This window comes from Myxine glutinosa, chromosome 14, assembly GCF_964187855.1.
Source record: "Myxine glutinosa chromosome 14, kmMyxGlut1.1, whole genome shotgun sequence".
Classification (NCBI taxonomy): domain Eukaryota; kingdom Metazoa; phylum Chordata; class Myxini; order Myxiniformes; family Myxinidae; genus Myxine; species Myxine glutinosa.
In genome coordinates, this window is record NC_136274.1 from 21,166,479 (window position 1) to 21,185,084 (window position 18,606).

The 18,606-nt window shown below is 43.7% G+C and overlaps 1 protein-coding gene across 1 annotated transcript in view; it reads right to left on the bottom strand.

Moving 5' to 3' along the window:
• Positions 1 to 18,606, bottom strand: part of ATRX (ATRX chromatin remodeler) — a 447,777-nt gene that overhangs the window by 164,508 nt on the left and 264,663 nt on the right. The window contains exon 8 of the mRNA XM_078768164.1: positions 11,761 to 11,833. Within this exon, the coding sequence (XP_078624290.1) occupies positions 11,761 to 11,833 (73 nt within the window). The remainder of the gene's footprint in view (positions 1 to 11,760; positions 11,834 to 18,606) is intronic.

The following is an 18,606-nucleotide window of genomic DNA, read 5'->3' on the forward strand; positions in this document are numbered from 1 at the left end:
CTGATATGGCCAACCAGGAGGAGGTATGCTCTCCACTGAGTGTTGTTCTAGTTTGTAAATGCTAATGCCTGACGATGTGATTTTTTTCCCCCCAGATCGATGCTCTAACCCTGGAGAGATTTACCAGGAAAGATGGACAGATCAAGAACATGCTGCAAATGTTGAACTCCACTTTACAAATGGAAATCAATTTGTTCAAGCGCAGCGAACCCACAGACAGATCATTGCACTACTTTTGGGACACGCTGTACTTGTGAATGTTTTTGGTGAAAAAAAAGTTGCAGCTTGTTTAGCTTCATATTTTCAGAAGAAAATTTTGTTCCCAATAATAAAACGATTTCACTCATTATGTAAACTTTTCGGGGTTTAAGAGAGAACTCTGAACCCACGGTAACGTTCCAAAATATGAATCAAGTCATCACGCATGCATCATGGAACATCGGATGCCTGCCCTTTGGGACTGAGTGAAGGCAGGTAAAGCAAGGAAAACTCGACATCAATCATGGCTATGATAGCATTGCTAAGCCTACCATGAGAGTGACCTTGAATATCTCAGCGATACCAAACCTTCCAAATGCAATCCATCGTGACAAAAACGCCCAACAATCCTTTCTCACCTGGATCAAGGAAGCAATGGTTTCCTGGAATTTTTATTTAAAAAACAGATGTAAAAGCTCATGGAACAGCGGAACGGCAGAGGAATGAGGGTTCGCACCGTGATCGGCAGCTTTATGTGACAATGCTACAATTTTACAACATTTGCTCTCTTTTAAGGTCGCTGAGGAATAATTTGTTAACCATTGCTAGGTAACTTTTGCGTGGAACGCTGTTTGGCAAACAGCCATATATTGTGATTGGACACATGACAAACACAGGAGGTTGAGAAAATAACGAGTATTTTTACGTATATGGCTGATGGGTAATTTGGTTTAGTTACCCTGCTCACAAGAGGCAAACATAGGGGCAGCCCTCCAGTCGACCCCTCAGGGCCCAATTTTTTTTAATGCTGTGAAAAACTTTGGTACAACATGGGTGTTAAAAGTTGTGGTCAAGTTTCATCAGAATTGCGTGTGTATATTCTGAGAAAAAAAGCAAATAACTATTTTGGGTGGTCAAACCTGGACACACTTTGCCCCAGCAGACCACTTCAAACTTCGATTTTCCTAGTGCCGTGAACAAACTTTGGTACATCATGGGTGATGATGGTTGTGGTCAAGTTTCCTCGAAATATTGTGTGTAGTTTCAGAGAAAAAAGCAAATTCATATTTTTTTTTGGACGAGGGGGGGGGGGGGGTGGGGGGGGAGTTCATACCTAGATCCACTTTGACCACCAGTAGACCCTCTTGGACCCTCTTTTTTTTTTTTTACAAACTTTAGTCACAACACAACAAATATCATATGTGACAAATTTGGTCGCAATCACATCAGCGGTTTCGGAGAAGTTTCAATTGTTTACAGATGGACGGACGGACTGACGATGCGCCATCGCATAAGCTCCCCTGAACTTCGTTCCAGGTGAGCTAAAAAGCAGGGTGAAGCAAATTGGTTCACACTCTGTCTGTTTGTCTCTCTACAGCCATGATTGAGGAACTACAGGGTGTTCTAAAAAGACCCAGACAACTTTGGTTGTCGATATATTTAGAACCACAAATGATACAACGATACTCTTGTATATCATATGTGGGGTCAAACCTCGTATAAACGCTGTTTTTGATACAAAAACTCAAAGTTTTATGCAAACCATCAATAAACTTCAATGTGAGCTCCCTTCGTCGCATACAAGACATCAAGGTAGTACACGAGTTCTTGGCATGTTCGGCTCAGCATGTTTGTGTCCACCAGTGTGCATGCAGCTGCGATCCGAGAATGAACATCCTACAAGATTTCCACCTCGGTGTTGCAGACAACATATTTGACAAATCCCCACAGGAAAAAAAAAAAAAAAATCAATGGGTTTTATGTGTGGTGATCGTGGGGGGCAGACGGTTGGTCCGCCGCGGCCAATCAAGCGACCTGGTAATTTTTCATTCAGGATGGCTTGAACGACTGAGGCCTATAGAGGGAGTGGAGGCGAGGCGAGGGGGAGGTGGGGGGAGGGGAGGGGTGGGGGAAGGGCAGGGGTGCTGTCCTGTTCAAAAAAGATATCGAGTTGCAGATCTTCAATCAATGGGAAGGCAAATCCTTCAAATGTGTTCATGTAAATTGTTGAGGTCACTGCATCCTCCACAAAGAAAAATGGACCCATCAAGCGGTCATGGAGAAGGCCACACCACACATCGACCTTTGGACTGCCGCGTATGTGTTCAATGATCACGTGGGGGTTTTCAGAGCCCCAGATCCTCACATTGTGCCGGTTAACCTTCTCCAATACATGAAAGCAAGCTTCGTCTGTGAAAAGGACCTTTTTCAGGAAGTCTTCATCATCCTCTATGCGAATGAGCATTTCCAAGGCAAAAGTAACTCTATAACGCAAACGTTTATGTAACTCTGCCCATTTTAATGAAATATGACGCTCTTTGTGGCTGAGTGGCGATGTAACTCCACCCATTTAAATGAAATATGATGCACTTGTTGGCCGAGTAGTGATGTAACTCCACCCATTTTGATAAAGCATGACGCATTTTTGGCCGAGTCGTGATGCAATTCCGCCCATTTGGATGAAATATGACGAACATATTGGCCTTGTTGGGAAAGTTACTGTTGCAAACCTTAGGTGTTGTTGGAGAAATAGCATCGGATGTATTCCATGTAACCGCTTTCCACCTATCCCAAGGGAACAAAAATGGCCAACCCATTCCACCACTCCAAAGGGGTTCGCTACACCGCTAAGGTGGGCATGCGGAGGGGTATTACCTGTTGTAATATTGCACGTTAAAGACTGACCAACAGTGTCGCATTGCCCTCAAATCACATTTTGATCCAACTTTGGACCAAATTGACCTATACACAGTTGGACCCCGCTATTCGCGGGGGATACGTTCCTGGAAAGTGCTGCGAACTACGAAACCGCGAATTACAGTGCATTGTTTCAATGGAAAAGGGGGGGATGGGTTCCCAAGTCGCAAAAATCCACGAATGTAGAGGAAAAAAAACCCACGAATGGCAAGGCTAAATCCACGAATGTTGAGGCAAATCCCACAAATGCCGGCGCAGATCATATGGTAGATACGATGAAGTGTTTTCATTCTGTCCGGCAACTCGCGAGGTATGCCGTATTAAGCAGCTGGGGGCAGGAGGGGGGTGTGGGGAGGGGGAGGGGAGGGACATCCCGCGAAGCTGCTCATAGTGCGGCTACATTATGTATGTTTATGCAGCCGCTAAAGCCGTGAAACGCAAAGCACAGCGCCACGAAAGTATAAGCAAGTCTTGCTCGTGGCTCGTAAACGATATTTTTTTTGCATATGTCCAGCTGCTTTGTGTGTGGCTGGTGAAAGATGTGTTTTATAACCGTGTCATGCTTGCGGCTTGTGAAAAAAAAAACATTTTGTGCCCGCGAACCATGAATTCACGGGACACATGGCCGTGAGTAGAGAAGCAGGTCGCATTTTATCAACCTCAAATATGTGGAAAACGCCAATAGCGGGACCCCAAATAGTGGTGTCCGACAGTATATTATTTTGGTCTTAAAGGAAAGCTGATAAGCAGTCCGATCCATGGATATGCATTTATTTACAGCAGGACTACATTATGTACCATTTGGAATGGTGTTTCATAGACAACAATGTGTTTGCTGGCCTTCGGATGGACGGTAAACGGGGTGACGCGTCTGCCAGAATGAGTCGGTGGATGTTAAAAATCCCATGGTGTCCTCTGCGAAGATTAGGCGAACTATCATCGGCATCATTAACAAATTACAAATTCCTGCCCTTACTACTGACTGAAAGATGAAAAACTGCCCAGTATAACCTTTGCCAAGAAACCGCTTCAGCCGAACAAACGCTCTGTGTCAGGTCTCTGCGACGGTCACCTCTGCTGACCTTTGATCCAAGGAAAAAGAAACATTTTCGATCCATTTTGTCCAGATTTCCCCAGTTATCAAGGCCATGGTATGCAGCAATTATTTTATCATTTCCCAACATTACAGAAATAAATGAATAAAACCATCAATGTGGGCCCACAAGAACAATTGGAGATATTTAGTGTTAAAACAGGTTCATTGCGCTACTGTTCACAGCGTCATGGGTTCCACTGTGTAAGAATTACACCAACAAACTCCAAGAGGTTCAACAGTTTCACTACGAAGGGCCAGGCGATACAAGACAGGCAGTATGATTTTCATAAAAGCCCTCGCTGGGAAGCCCAATAGTGGAAAAATGACGTTTTCACGGTACGGCACAAAGTACTTGAAGATTCAGCAAACGGTAAGACCGTGTACCTTTGGCTGTTTTGGTCACAGCAGGGTAAACACAACTACTGGCTTACAGCTTTGTCTAAACAATATCCTTGATTAGTTTCACTAAACGAAAGATCTTCCACGAACAGGGTCTGGCGAAAAAGAGAAAGGCTATATTTTACATCATCACTCTCCAACTCGTCCTCAGATAGCAATCAAAAAGTGCATCATAATGAGGATCTCAAAATGCGAACAACGCTGCACAAAAATAAAGCAAAGCACCTATACACAGTTGGACCTTCAAGAGAGGTTTACCTTCAAGAGAGGTAAACATGGACGGTTCACCAAAATAAATACACAAGACCTTTTTTACTGGTTCAAACGTTAACCTCCCCCTCCTGCCCCCACCCCACAAATAAAAAACAACCTTTGATGGCCATTTGTTATCAATTCATTTATGATTATATATATATATGTGACAATCCAATGAGATATCAGGAAAACAACTGGTACATTTGCATTCTGATGGCAAAAAATGGGAAATTAATACAATCTTGGAAACCCACCCTCTGCCCGATCCCTCATCCCCAAAAACTCGAACAGCTTGCAAAAATAATTTACAATTAGGAGCACATAATGAAAAGGACCTGCCAGGATTAGGTGCACATAATGAAAGGAGGCTGCCAGGATGGCCTTGAGGTACTCACACTCACCTTTGAGCTGCCTCGCCTGGGTTTGAATCCCGACCCAGCTATAAACTGTCATCACGGTGTTTCATTGGCAACAATATGTGCGCTGGCCTTCGGATGGTCGGTAAACGGGGTGACGCGTCTACCAGAATGAGTCAAACAACAACAACAACAACATGCATTTTAAAAGGCCATTTTCCCTGCTAGAGCGGGGGGGGGGGGGGGGGGGGGTTAGCCTTGCGGTCTCCATTTTCTCCATTTTCCATTTTGCCCTATTTTCTGCATCTCTCCTTGTTAACCCCCTTGCCCGCATTTCTTCTTCCACCATCTTTAGCCAAGTCTTTCTCGGTCTTCCCCGTCTTCTACTTCCTTCTACATTCATTTCCCTCACTCTTCTCAACCAGTCACTTTCATCCTTCCTCAACACATGACCAAACCATCTCAACCTGTTCCTCTTCACAGCATCAATCACAGGCTCTATTCCCATCATCTTTCGCAATTCATCATTTGTCTTCCTCTCTCTCAACGATACTCCGCACATCCGTCGAACCATTCGCATTTCCACCCTTTCCAACCTTCGTTGCTGCTCTACGTTCATTACCCATGTCTCGCTCCCATAAATCATAACACTTCTCACACATGCAGCATACACCTTTCCCTTCAGCTTCAACGACACTCCCCTCATCATCAGCACGCCACTCAATTCCCGAAACTTCTTCCATGCACATCTCACTCGAGCAACCGTTGCCGAGTCTGATCCACCTTCTCCATTCAGCATGTCTCCGAGGTAGCAAAATGTTTTCACACCTTCCAGCTTCACACCGTCTCCAAGATCCAACTCAACATTTCCTCCATCTGCAGCTCCCTCTGTGCACACCTTACATTTGAATGTAGCTGCCACACTGGTTAATGACCCTCTCAGACCACTACATTTTTGATGAACCCACTCAGCGCACATTGTACACTGAATGGAGTTCACTCCGACACCCTTCCTACACAGCACAGGGCCACTTCCCAGTTCTTTCCACCTCACCACATGCTTTACCACTTGCCATCACCTTCGTCTTTCCGATATTCACCTTCAGACCTTTTGTCTCCATACATTCCTTCCACGTGTTCATCTTTTCCTTCAGTCCATCCATACTTTCCGCAATCAACACCAGATCATCTGCATACAACAACTCCCACGGTAAACCCTCCTTTACATTCTGAGCCAGCACCTCCATCACAGCTACAAATAGTAGTGGACTTAGTACCGACCCCTGATGCACTCCCACCTTCACCTCAAACTCACCACCGTTCCCGTCCTTCGTCCTTACAGCTGTGCGCGCTCTTTTGTACATTGCCATCACTACTCTGATCAACCATTCCTCCACTCCTAACTTCCTCAATGCCCATGTCAATACTTTGCGTGGAACCCGATCGAATGCTTTCTCCAGATCAACAAACCCAAGAAACAACTTCTTCCTCTTCTCCATGTACTTCTCCTGCAACTGCCTCACAATGAAAAGCGCGTCTGTCGTTCCTCTTCCTGGCATAAATCCAAACTGCATTTCGTCGATCTTCACTTTCTTCCTTATCCTCCTCTCCAACACCCTTTCCAATACCTTCATTCCATGCTCCAATAACTCTGCCGGAATGAGTCGGTGGATGTTAAAAACCCCATGGTGTCCTCTGCGAAAATTAGGCGAACTATCATCGGCATCATTAACAAATTCCAAATTCCTGCCCTTACTACTGACTGAAAGATGAAAAACTGCCCAGTATAACCTTTGCCAAGAAACCGCTTCAGCCAAACAAACGCTCTGTGTCAGAGAATGGTATATCGGATAGGAACCACCTATAGAGGCCATTTTCCCCACAGATCAGGTCCCCTTTTTTCGGGCACCTTGGTCCCCTTTCTTTAGCAATGTTTTATGGCCGGATACCCTTCCTGCCGCCAACCCTATTGGTCGTCTCTTGCGACACACAGGGAACAACGAGTGAACTGGTACTCAATTTGCTGACCTCAGAAGGATGACAGGCTGAGTCAACCCCCCTGGTGTTAATTCAGCGATCGACCGGGATTCGAAACCAGGATCCTAGGATCCCAAGCCGGCACCCTAACCGCTAAGCCAACACCAGGCTGGCTGGTATATCGGATAGGAATGTATATAAATGGGTGGAATTTTTGCAGCACGAAGCATGCCTTCCCTGCCCCTTCCTACACTCACCCATATCCCACACACTTGCGTTCCTCTCTTCCCATTCATCCCATCTCCTCCAATGAATGAATGAATGAATGGATGGATTGAATGAATGAATAATAATAATAATACATTTATTTTATATAGCGCTTTTCAAGAAGCCCAAAGACGCTTTGACAGAGTACAAAAAACAAGTGCAAAAAGACAAAAATCAATGATTGATTTTTTGATTTGATTGATTCAATGAGATTGATTGAATAAATATTGATTCCATTTCCTTCCCCTTTCATTTTCTCAAATCACTCACCCTCACACCTCACAGGGCTCTCACCCTCACGCCACTCCCCACAAATAAATTGAGATGCGCATTGGCTTTCATTCTGCACCAGTTGGAAAAGAGGAAAAAGGGAACTAAAAATTACAAATTCATCGATAGACTGTCGATTTTGGAGGCCAGACACATTATCTGATCATTCTTTTATATGCATGGCTGACTATTAAAATGGTACAATATAAAGTAAAACTCGACCCACACTTACGAGTGACAAGCTGTTTCTGCAACGCAAACAAATCCGGCATAAGATGCGGATGCATGGGGCTGTAGACTGTTAAACTTTCACAAAGGTCAAAATGAATACTGGCAGTGACAGCAGACATGGAAGATCATACGAAAGATAAAGCAAAGACATTTTCCTTTCCTGATTAGTCAGCTCTGGCCTTTGATGGTGCAAGATTGCAAGGGAGGTGGGGGAATAGGCAGAGGAGACGACATAGTCCGGAGAGGCCCAGAGAGGCTTTGACGGCCTGTGAATTCACACGGCAGAGATCAATTTTTACAACAAGAGCTTGCGTTACATTCGACATCACTGTGTTGTGGACAGTACCAGGTTTCACAGGCCCCTTGACCTCACACAGATTCTGACTTTCATGGTGTTTCGTGATGATTTCAACTCTCGGCGATCGAAACTCAATTTGTTCATCGCGTAAAAAAAATTTCTAAAGGTGTATTTGTGAGCATGAGTTCGGGATAGAGGAGGGGGTGAAGAGGGAGGGACAGTAAATAGACAGCAACAGCAACAGCTGTAGCAAATGTTTGAATTAAGATTTCTGTGAAGCTGCAGGTAAGAGAATCTGGTGACCCCACATTGCAATCTGATATCACCAACAACAATTTCCAACAGTCTGGAAAGCTAAGAGGGACTTGTAAACTCGGAACATGACAGTTAAATTGGTACACGGCATAACATTGCCCTTGAGTTTTGTGCAATTGATGCAATCGCTCTCCCGTAATTTGTGTGCATAATTAAATAATATTTCAGGAAATCTAATCCAGAAAGGAATCGTTTTTGCCCTCATTGCGTTTGCTTTATTTGACAGAACTTATCCCTCTGAAAGCGTTTGTGAAGTAATAGGGAGGTATGTGGACGTCATTCCTTTCCGTTGCACTATCGTGACACGAGAATGACGCACAGTATAAATTCCAGTATATAGGATTATACGCAAGTTACGATTTACAGACACGCTTCTCCATCCACTTGTGTGTGCATGTAAATAATGGTACATGTGTCATGTACCTTTTAAGTCAAAAGCCTAAACATGAATGGTACGTGTAGAAATGGCAATTTGTTAATAGACATCACTGCTGTCCATTAAAATTGGCCCGTTTCCCATTCGCAATACCTCCTTCCTCCGGCAGAGGTCGGTTGTTAAACCACTTGCACTGTGTCCAAGTGCATCGGGAAAATCACAAGGCATCTCCTCACCATTGTGGAGGAATAGGGATTTATTTATTTAATTCCCTCACTTGACACGAGGTACACCAAGCATGAATGCAAAATTTGTTGCAGATCAGCCAAGACGTTTTGGATTCCATAAGAAACAGACATACAGATCCACATACATTCTCTTATTTTAGTTAGATCAATGAGTACAGTCTCAGAAAGCCGTTACAGTGGAAACATTGGGGGAAAGGCCAGGTCATTACGAGCCCATCCCAACATCTCTACCCATCTCTCTCTACCCATCTCTACCCATCTACATCTCTACCCAAGATGTGGTGTCTACAAACGTGCACTTTTTAATGCTTAGCGATGGAATACAAGCGAGAGCGAGATGTGCATGGAGACGCAGTATTGGGCAATGCTCCTTGAAGTTGAGACGAGAACTGCCAGGAATAACTGGGTGCCCGGTGGGAAGCGTTTCAGGATATCATCAGTAGCACGAGGACCGTCGCCAGAAGACTAATGATCAACATAGTCGATGGAAAGTGTACATTTGCCATACTTACTGCAGCAGGACTCCCGATTATACACCCAGCACACCCGCTCAAAACAGAACTACGGTACTCAGTCTCAGAGGGCCCCGTGGCACTATGGGGCAATTGGCTGGCCAAGTTATTACGCCTGGCAGCAACACCTGCAGCTAAAACTGCCTTTGTGGCACACGTTTATCAAAAACCTCTCAGAAGCGACCTCTGCCTGACAGCACGACCTTCCCTGCATCAACTACTGTGGCTTATTGCAAAAGAAGACCACATTGCGTTAAGTGAAGCTCAAAGATTATGAATTCCTCGAGTTGCAGGCAGAGCCATGGCCAAATGTGAATGCAATTGCCACTTCCTTGCCTCCGAGCATTGCAGGTTTAATACGGGGCAAATTTAAATCGTCCCCCAAAAAACATCATGGAAGATGACTCACCAGTGTGTACTTCTTGTTTGCAAAAATAAAACAAAACAAAGCATAAAGAACTAAAACCAATAAACTTAAAGCCATGCTTGCCAAGTGAGATTACATTCTCAGCACAGGTGCATTCAAAAGGAGACGAGGTAAAGCAAATTCATTTCCAAGTGAGCGTTTGCCTGCTTGGGAGCACACTGTTGACGGATGAGAACATCCATCTGTTTTGGCGACTCCCGAGCCCTACTCCTTTCGGGCACAATCCTTTTAACCCCTCGGATGGCAAAATTAACACAGCTGGTGATCGCCCCTCGATGCCGCACCGGGCGGGTAATTTATCCACAGGGAAGATTACATCCTCAAATTGCTTCATTAATCGCGACAACAAATAAATAAAACATGCACAACATGGAATAAAAACGACATTAAAGGATGGAGCAATTTTTTTAACGACTGGTGTTTACAAACATAACGAATATTAGGAAGATAAACGATATTAGCACCACGCCAGACAATGTTAGTCGTGGCCTGCACACGTGGGAAAAGCTTAAGGGTTTAAACACAAAAAGCGTTGAGGGAATAGCAATGCAAGATATTCGTCACAAAATGCAACAGTAAATAGGACGCGACCTCCAGGATGTGTTAACATGAGCCAAAGCACAGGGAAAATGGAAAACCAAATTGGAACACCTTCAGCCAAACCAATCCTGTCTAGCAGCATAAAAACGGAAAAGGAATTGGGTTAAAAAAATAACAAACGGGTAAATGTAATCGAGTGTGTGTTGTGAAACAAAACGGTGATTAATAACTCCTGACAGAGATATGTACAGAATTATGGGAAGATAACTGATGTTTTCTACTTGTAGACTTGCGACATCTCCCACCTGGCCATCGACAATGCCCTCATGTACAGCGTGTCACAGTACGTTGTAGGCTGCCACCCCGACATATTATAACTTCCTGAAGGCCTTGCGTGTGACCAGCTTCACTATGCATCTACGGTCTACTTTGGCAACTTTTTCAAAGTACCTGTGGCTTTGCTGCATCTCCCTCCCTACCACCTTCCCCCTTACCCCGCCGACCCAACTCTCGATTTTCTTTCCTCTTTGGAAAATAACATGGAGATCTTTCGGATGTATACAGTCCTGGCAAACAAATACATTCCCCTCTTGATCAAAGTCCAGCCATTTGTGCATCACAAACCATCCGGCTTTGATAACTCATCGCAAATCATATTTGGGATCAAACTTCGCTTTCTTCTGGACGACGTTGAGAAGATTACGCCACAGCGTACTTTCCTTATATATTCCACTCAAATTCCAACGTCTCGCTCCTTTCTCAACACAATGCGGACCTTGCTCATCGTACCACTGCATGGAGCTCGGATCACCACAAGGAATGCACATATAGGAAGTTGCTGAAGTTGAGCGACAATTTTTCAGTTCGTACAAGTGCCTTCGGTGGTTACTCAACTGTGGAAATTTTGTTTTGCTGGATTACTGGCCCTGGCTGTATTTTTCTTCTCCAGAGGCAATTTCCTTATGCTCTTGGCGATTGGCTGGCACGAGCCGGGAAATACATTTACAACCTCAGGAGAAGAGTAAAATTTTGTTAAAAAGCCACTGGCAACATATAAATAAAGAACCTACAACACTGACAGATTATTCTGGAGCGCACCACCATTGCATGAACCAAAGCCATATTCTTGACTGATCAGTGAGTTGGCTGGTAAGGAGAACAGCCTTACAATCCATTCACACAACACAAAGCTGTGGAAAAGGATCAACTTGGGTGACTTTTTAAAAATAACGTTAGGAAAAGAGTATTAAAGGCAAAATTTCAGAAAGGCGTTGGGGTTGTTGTGAAAGATATCATACCTGTTCTCTGGATCATCCTCACTGTCAGCATCCTCATCAAGAACATCTGAGTTCCTGCCATTCAGCTCTTCCTCTGAAACAAAGCAATTAGCAGAGGAACGATGAGAAGGTGATAACATTGCCAAAAGGAGTTACTTGAACAGAAAAAGAACAACTTCATTCGATCAACTCTTGCAAGCCCAATTTTCAACCTCTACCATCTCATTTGTTTGACTCTTCAAATATTTGAGGTGCCCCTCCAACCCACTCTTTCCTATCCTATGAAATCTCCACACTGAGCAGCCCACTAGCAGACGTATACAGCCCTCTTATTCGCAGCAGACTCTCATTCAGGGTCCATTTCCATGAAATTGATGCAGGTGCTGGAACCTAGAAGGGCAGCTGGGTGACAGCAGACAGCTTGCCAGCACCGTTTAGGGACGGCCACCTCAGCCAAGATGAGAGTGGGTGTGTTGCAGCCCTGACCTTCCAACTGCGTGATGTAATCAGTCTCGTTTCAACCCTAAAATAACTGATTGCATATATAATAGTGTATATTAACGTCAAATTATACAAAGTAGTTAGACACCTCATCTCAACATTGCAAACTGTGTCAAACATGTACATTTTGATCATCAATTTTCCTCATCCTTCCAAATAAAATTAATTCAATGGGAAAACCCAAAATAGAAGAAACGTATGTGTGTAGGTAAGTGTGTGTGTGTGTGTGTGTGTGTGTGTGTGTGTGTGTGTGTGTGTGTGTGTGTGTGTGTGTGTGTGTGTGTGTTTGTGTGTGTAGTAGTGGCCAAAAATATTGGCAGCCTTGCACTTTTTTCCAAGAACTCACAATTTTCTCGAAAAATAAGTTGAAATTGACGAAAGTATTTGGTCTCCACAATTTTTTTATTTCACTGTTGATATTAAAGAACCTTTGTTTTTGATTCAGAACTTAATATATCCTTTTAAATCAGAAAATAAAAAGAAATGGCATTGACAAAATTATTGACAGCCCAGAATTAATATTTGGTAGCACAGACCTTGGACAAAATACCTGCAGGAAAGCGCTTCCTATAGCCATGAATGAGCTTCCTACACCTCTCCACTGGCAGTTTGGCCCTCTCTTCGTGTGCAAACTGCTCCAGTTCTCCCAGATTTTAAGGGTGCGTTCTCCCAACTGCTGTTTTCAGATCTCCCCACGGGTGTTCAATGGGATTTAGATCTGGACTCATATCTGGCCACTTCAGAACAGTCCAGCGTTTTCTCAAGAACCATTCCTGGTTGATTTTTGAAGTGTGTTTGGGGTCATTGTCCTGCTGCAAGACCCATGACCTTCGACGGAGACCGAGCTTTCTGACACTGGGTTGAACATTGCGCTCCAAAATGCCTTAGTAATCTCCTGATTTAATGATGCCATGCACACATTCAAGGCACCCACTGACAGAGGCAGCACAGCAACCCCAAAACATGACAGAACCTCCTGCATGTTTGACTGTGAGGAAAGTGTTCTTTTCTTTGAAGGCTTCATTTTGTTTTCTGTAAACATATTCCTCTTCCCTCAGATCGGCAGTCTGCAGCCTCCTCACTCTCTGAAGACTTGGACAAAATCACAGACTGGTCAAACATGTGGAACATGTCTTTCAATCCTGACAAATCTCACACTCTTACTATGTCTCTCCGAAAAGATCGACTGGACAACCCTCCCATCTACTTTCTCAACAATCCTCTCCAAGAAGTTCTGTCGCTCAAGCTTTTGGGTCTCACCATCTGCCATGATCTTTCTTGGGAAAACCACATTTCCAAGCTGGCCTCCAAAGCCAGTCGCCGACTGGGCATCCTCCGTCGTGCGAAGTCCTTCCTAGGCACACCTGAGCTCCTCACCACATACAAGGCTTTCATCCGCAGCTCAATGGAATACTGTTCTCCCCTATGGGCTGGTGCTCCTGCCTCACACCTGGCTCGGCTTCACGCTGTTGAATCCAAAGCTTTCAGAATCATTGGAATCTCCCGCGATGAAGCTATCTCTGAGGGCCTTTCACTCACTCACCGCAGGCAGGTAGGTGGTCTTTCTGTCTTCTACCGACTCCTCTCCGGCCTTGCTCCCCCAGCTCTCTCTGTGCTCTGTCCCCCAAATATTCCTACAGGTCGCACAAGATCTGCCAGCCACCCTCTGATGGTTAAACTGCCGAAATCTCGGCTCTCTGCTCACCTTCACTCTTTCATTCCTCTTTTCTCCCGCCTCTGGAACAAACTCCCACACTCACTTCAATCACACTCCTCCCTCCAGGTCTTCAAAACAGCTGTTCACCACCATCTCTTATCTTCCCCCATCCAAAACCTTGATCTTTTCTACCCCCACTAATTCACCCCAGATCCACCTTGTTTGAAATTCCAACTTCTTTCCTGGAAGTCTTGGCAGTGTCCATATGTTTTATACCTCTCCCACCCCCCCCCCCTTCCCATGCCTTCCCCCCAAAGCCCTCTCCCTCCCACAGTTCTCTCGATGTCCCCATGTCTCTCGGTCCCTGCTCTCAAATGTTGTGTTTGTGTCTTTCCCCCTCTCTCCCCATCTTGTCTACCGCTCCCGATGTTATTTGTTTTGTGTGTCTGTTTGTCTTTCTGTGTGATTAATGTTCGCTCTTTCACGAGCCTCGATCTTGTATACAAAAAAAAACAAAAAAAAAACAACAAAAAAAAAAACATAGAGATGATGTGGTTTCCAAAAAAGCTCTAATTTGGTCTCATCTGTCGACAGTACATTCTCCCAGAAGGATTTTGGCTTGTTCAGGTGTGTTTTGGAAAACTCCAATCGGGCTTTCTTATGTCTCTCTCTCAGTCCTGGGTCTCCTACCATAGAATCCCCTTTCATTGAGTTGGCAAAGGATGGTGTGAGTTAAACTGTTGTACCTTGTGTCTGAAGGTCAGCTTGAATCTGTTTGGCAGTTGATCACGGTGCTTTCTCCACCATTCAACCAATCCATCGCTGTAATCTTTGATCAGGTTTTCTCTTGCGGACACGTCCAGAGAGGTTGGCTACAGTGTCATGGGCCTTAAACTTCCTGATAACATTGCGTACGGTGGCACAGGAGCATGAAGGTCTCTGGAGATGGACTTGTAGCATTGAGATTGTCCATGCTTGGATACAATCTTGTTTCTGACCTCTCAGACAATTCTCTGGTTTTCTTTCTTTTCTCCATTCTCATTGCGGTACACACAGTGACACAAACCAGCAGAATGACTTATTTTCTCTATTCAAACTGGTTGAATGAGTGATTTTTATATTGCAGGCACTTGCAACTCACCACGGGTGAGTTCAATTCCAAAGTAAAGGAGAATCACCTGCTTGAAATGTAATTATTTCTAACAACTTCTAAAAAGTGTCAATAATATTGTCTGGGCCACTTTAGGATTTCTGTGTAGAATAAGCTAAGATTTAGTCGTTTTTTTCAGCTTTTTTTGTTTTGTTCCACTGCAAACCAAAGAAACATACGTGGAGACCAAAATATTTTTGAATTTCAACATTTTTCAGGAAGAAATGGTGCATTATTTGAAAAAAAAGTGCAAGGATGCCAATATTTTTGGCCACGACTGTATATAATATATAAATATATATGAAAAGAATCTTCTTCATACACATATCTTCTTCATATATATATATATATACACACATACACACATACATACACAATGTATACAGTATATAACAACTTGAACAGTATTACAGGTCAAGGATTATTGCAAATTTGATAAAGGATTTTTAATGATACAAATCGATTGCTATGCAGTCACAGCTGCCACCACCCTGCCCAGAGAAAAGCTGAATCAACTGTGACGTCATTTGAGAACTTGAATTGATAAAGTGGTGTTAAAAATACAATGGGGCGGCTGACTGATGAGTCCGTTTGGATGGTTTTAAACAAAGGTCGTTAAAAAAAAACACCCGTCCCCCAAAACTTCCATGAGCCCTTACAATGGGACAACTATTTTCCCATGAACCGTGGTAAAATTGCCTGAAGTATGTTGGTGTAACGTTATTGCTCATCATGATGTCACATTATTATGATGTAATTACGCTGATCTACTTTCAAACATGATGCAGCTTCAAGAGCAAAGCGTATACCGATCAGTTCTAATAAAATAAACTTAAACGAGCAAGTTAGTGTTATTTGGTAATTAATTTCCACAATAATGTGCATTCACCAAATTACACGAGAAAATCCTAATTATTATTCTCCTCAAATGAGAAAAGGAAAGATGCCAGTTTGGATTTTTACAACGCTGTAGCAGGAAGCATTCACAAATCGGTATACAACCATGCTCTGGCTTTTCTATTCAGTAAAATCTTTACTTCAAGATGACTTCCTGATGCATTGAGGTGTTTTTGTTATAATTGCCCATAAAAGCAATAATTAGAACTGGAGTAAAGTAAATGACATGGCATTGTGAATACCCATGCTGTCTCCTGCCCCCCACCCCCCAAAAGAAAGTTGAAAGATTGCAAAAAGTTACACGAGGAATGACGCAATATCAAATTTAGAGTTAAAAAAATTTCCCCCGTTTTGACCCTTGTGACCCAAAAGTCCCCACCTCCTGCGGCATCAAACCAAGGTAAACTTGGGAGAAAAAAAAATCATATATTTCACGTGGCATCCAATGTGGGTTGCACATACAAAGTTTCATTTTAAAAATGCTTTAAAATGTGCCCCAAATTGCATTTTGGGTATTTGACCCTTTAACGCTGCCCAAGGCGGTGCCACCAAAAATGATGCTGCTCTTGCACCGTCTTGCCATGCGGCAATCATAACTACCAAGTTTGGTGAATTTCTTCCCAACCGTTTAGGCGGAGATAGCATGATGGACGGACAGACAGGAGCTGATTACCATAACCCCCCCCCTTTTTTTTTTTTTTTCAGAAAGTATGGGGTTAAAATTCCTCCAATCATTTCAGTGCTACAGATCCTAGAACACCTGTGATTACTGATTATTATTTTGGTTTCCATATTTCTCAGGTGTGCCACATCTCAACTAGCATTCATCCCGATTATATATATATATATATATATATATATATATATATATATATATATATATATATATATATATATATATATATATATATATATATATATATATATATATATATAAATGTACATTTTTTTTTTCGTTTTTTAAAAAGATGTTTAAAACCTATCTTCAGCTTACATTTTCAGGTGTTTTTGGCAGGTGTTTTCTGGTGTTATCTTCACCTTTATGACCTTTGCCAATGCAATGAAAAAATTTTCTCATAAAGAACAAGGAAACCCCTTATTGTGATTTGTAAATGTGAGGTTTTTTTTAGTCCAAAGCCCATAGTACTTACTGTTGTGTTGTCTCGCCTGGGTTCGAATCTCAGCCCAGCTGTAAACCACCATGCCGGTGTTTTGCAGGCTGGGTGAGGAGTCGATGTGTGCGCCGTCCCTGGGACGAACGTTAAATGGCATTCAGTCTGTCTGCATTAGTTCGTAGATGACAAAGATTGACAAAGATGACAAAGTGGAGATCGGTTTCTGAGGTTTGGGACATGGAATGTAGGGACAATGACAGGGAGATCAGGAGAAGTGGTGGAAGTATTGGTCAGAAGAAGAGTGGACATATGTTGTGTGCAAGAGACGAGATGGAAGGGAAGTGGTGTGAGAATGGTGAAGGGTAGGCAGGGACAGAAATACAAGTTTATGTGGCAAGGGTGCCTGGAGGGCATGAATGGTGTTGGTGTCCTGTTTTCTGAGGAGTTTGTAGACAGTGTGGTGAGTGTGACTAGAGTGAGTGATAGGTTGATGATGGTGAAAATGATGATTGGAAAGCTCTTGGTGAACGTCATCTCGGGATATGCTCCACAGGTTGGTCGAAGCGATGAAGAGAAGGACAAGTTCTGGTGTGCGATAGATAAGCTGATGGAAAACGTGAAAGATGAGGAAGTTGTTGTGGTAGAAGGAGACCTAAATGGACATGTGGGAAGGAGTATGGATGGTTTTGACGGAGTTCATGGGGGTTACGGATATGGTGTGAGAAATGGAGAAGGTGAAAGGATTTTGGAGTTTGCTGATGGAGCTGATTTGTTGATTTGTAAGACTCAGTTCCAGAAAGAGGATAATAAGCTTGTTACATACACGTCAGGTGGGTCGACGACAACCGTTGACTACCTGATGGTGCGTAGGCGAGATAGGGGGCACCTCCGGGACACAAAGGTGATCCCGGGGGAGGAGGCTGTTTCACAGCACCACTTGGTTGTCTGCGACACAAGGGTGAAAGGTGCGAGGAGAGCTCGGCGGGTGAAGTACCAACCGAGAATGAAGGTGTGGGGGTTGAAAGAGGTGACAGTAAGGGAGGCATTAAAAGAGAGGCTGAGTAGGGTAGAGGATGATGTGGTTGAGCTTGAAAGTGGTTGGATGTCAATGAAAGCTAGTCTGTTGGGAGCCGTTGGTGAGGTATGTGGATGGACAAAAGGACCACCGAGGCACTCGGAAACATGGTGGTGGGATGATGAAGTTGGAAAGAGGATTGACGAGAAGAGGAAGAAGTTCAAGGAGTGGCAGAAGGCGAAGGGTACGGGAGCAGAAACAGCAGAGCATGAAAGTTATAAGGCAGCCAGGAAGTCTGCAAAGAAAGAGGTAGCAAAGGCGCAGGAGGCATGTAGGAAAATGATCGGAGAACGCTTGGATGCGGTAGAGGGTCAGAAAGCAGTATTCAGGATTGCAAAGCAGATAGCGAAAGAGAGGTGTGATGTGATGGGGGTGAGTTGCTTGAAGGATGAAGTGGGACAAATCGTTGTCGACCCAGATGGAATTAAAGGAAGATGGAAAAGATATATGGAAATGCTGTTGAATACAGAGA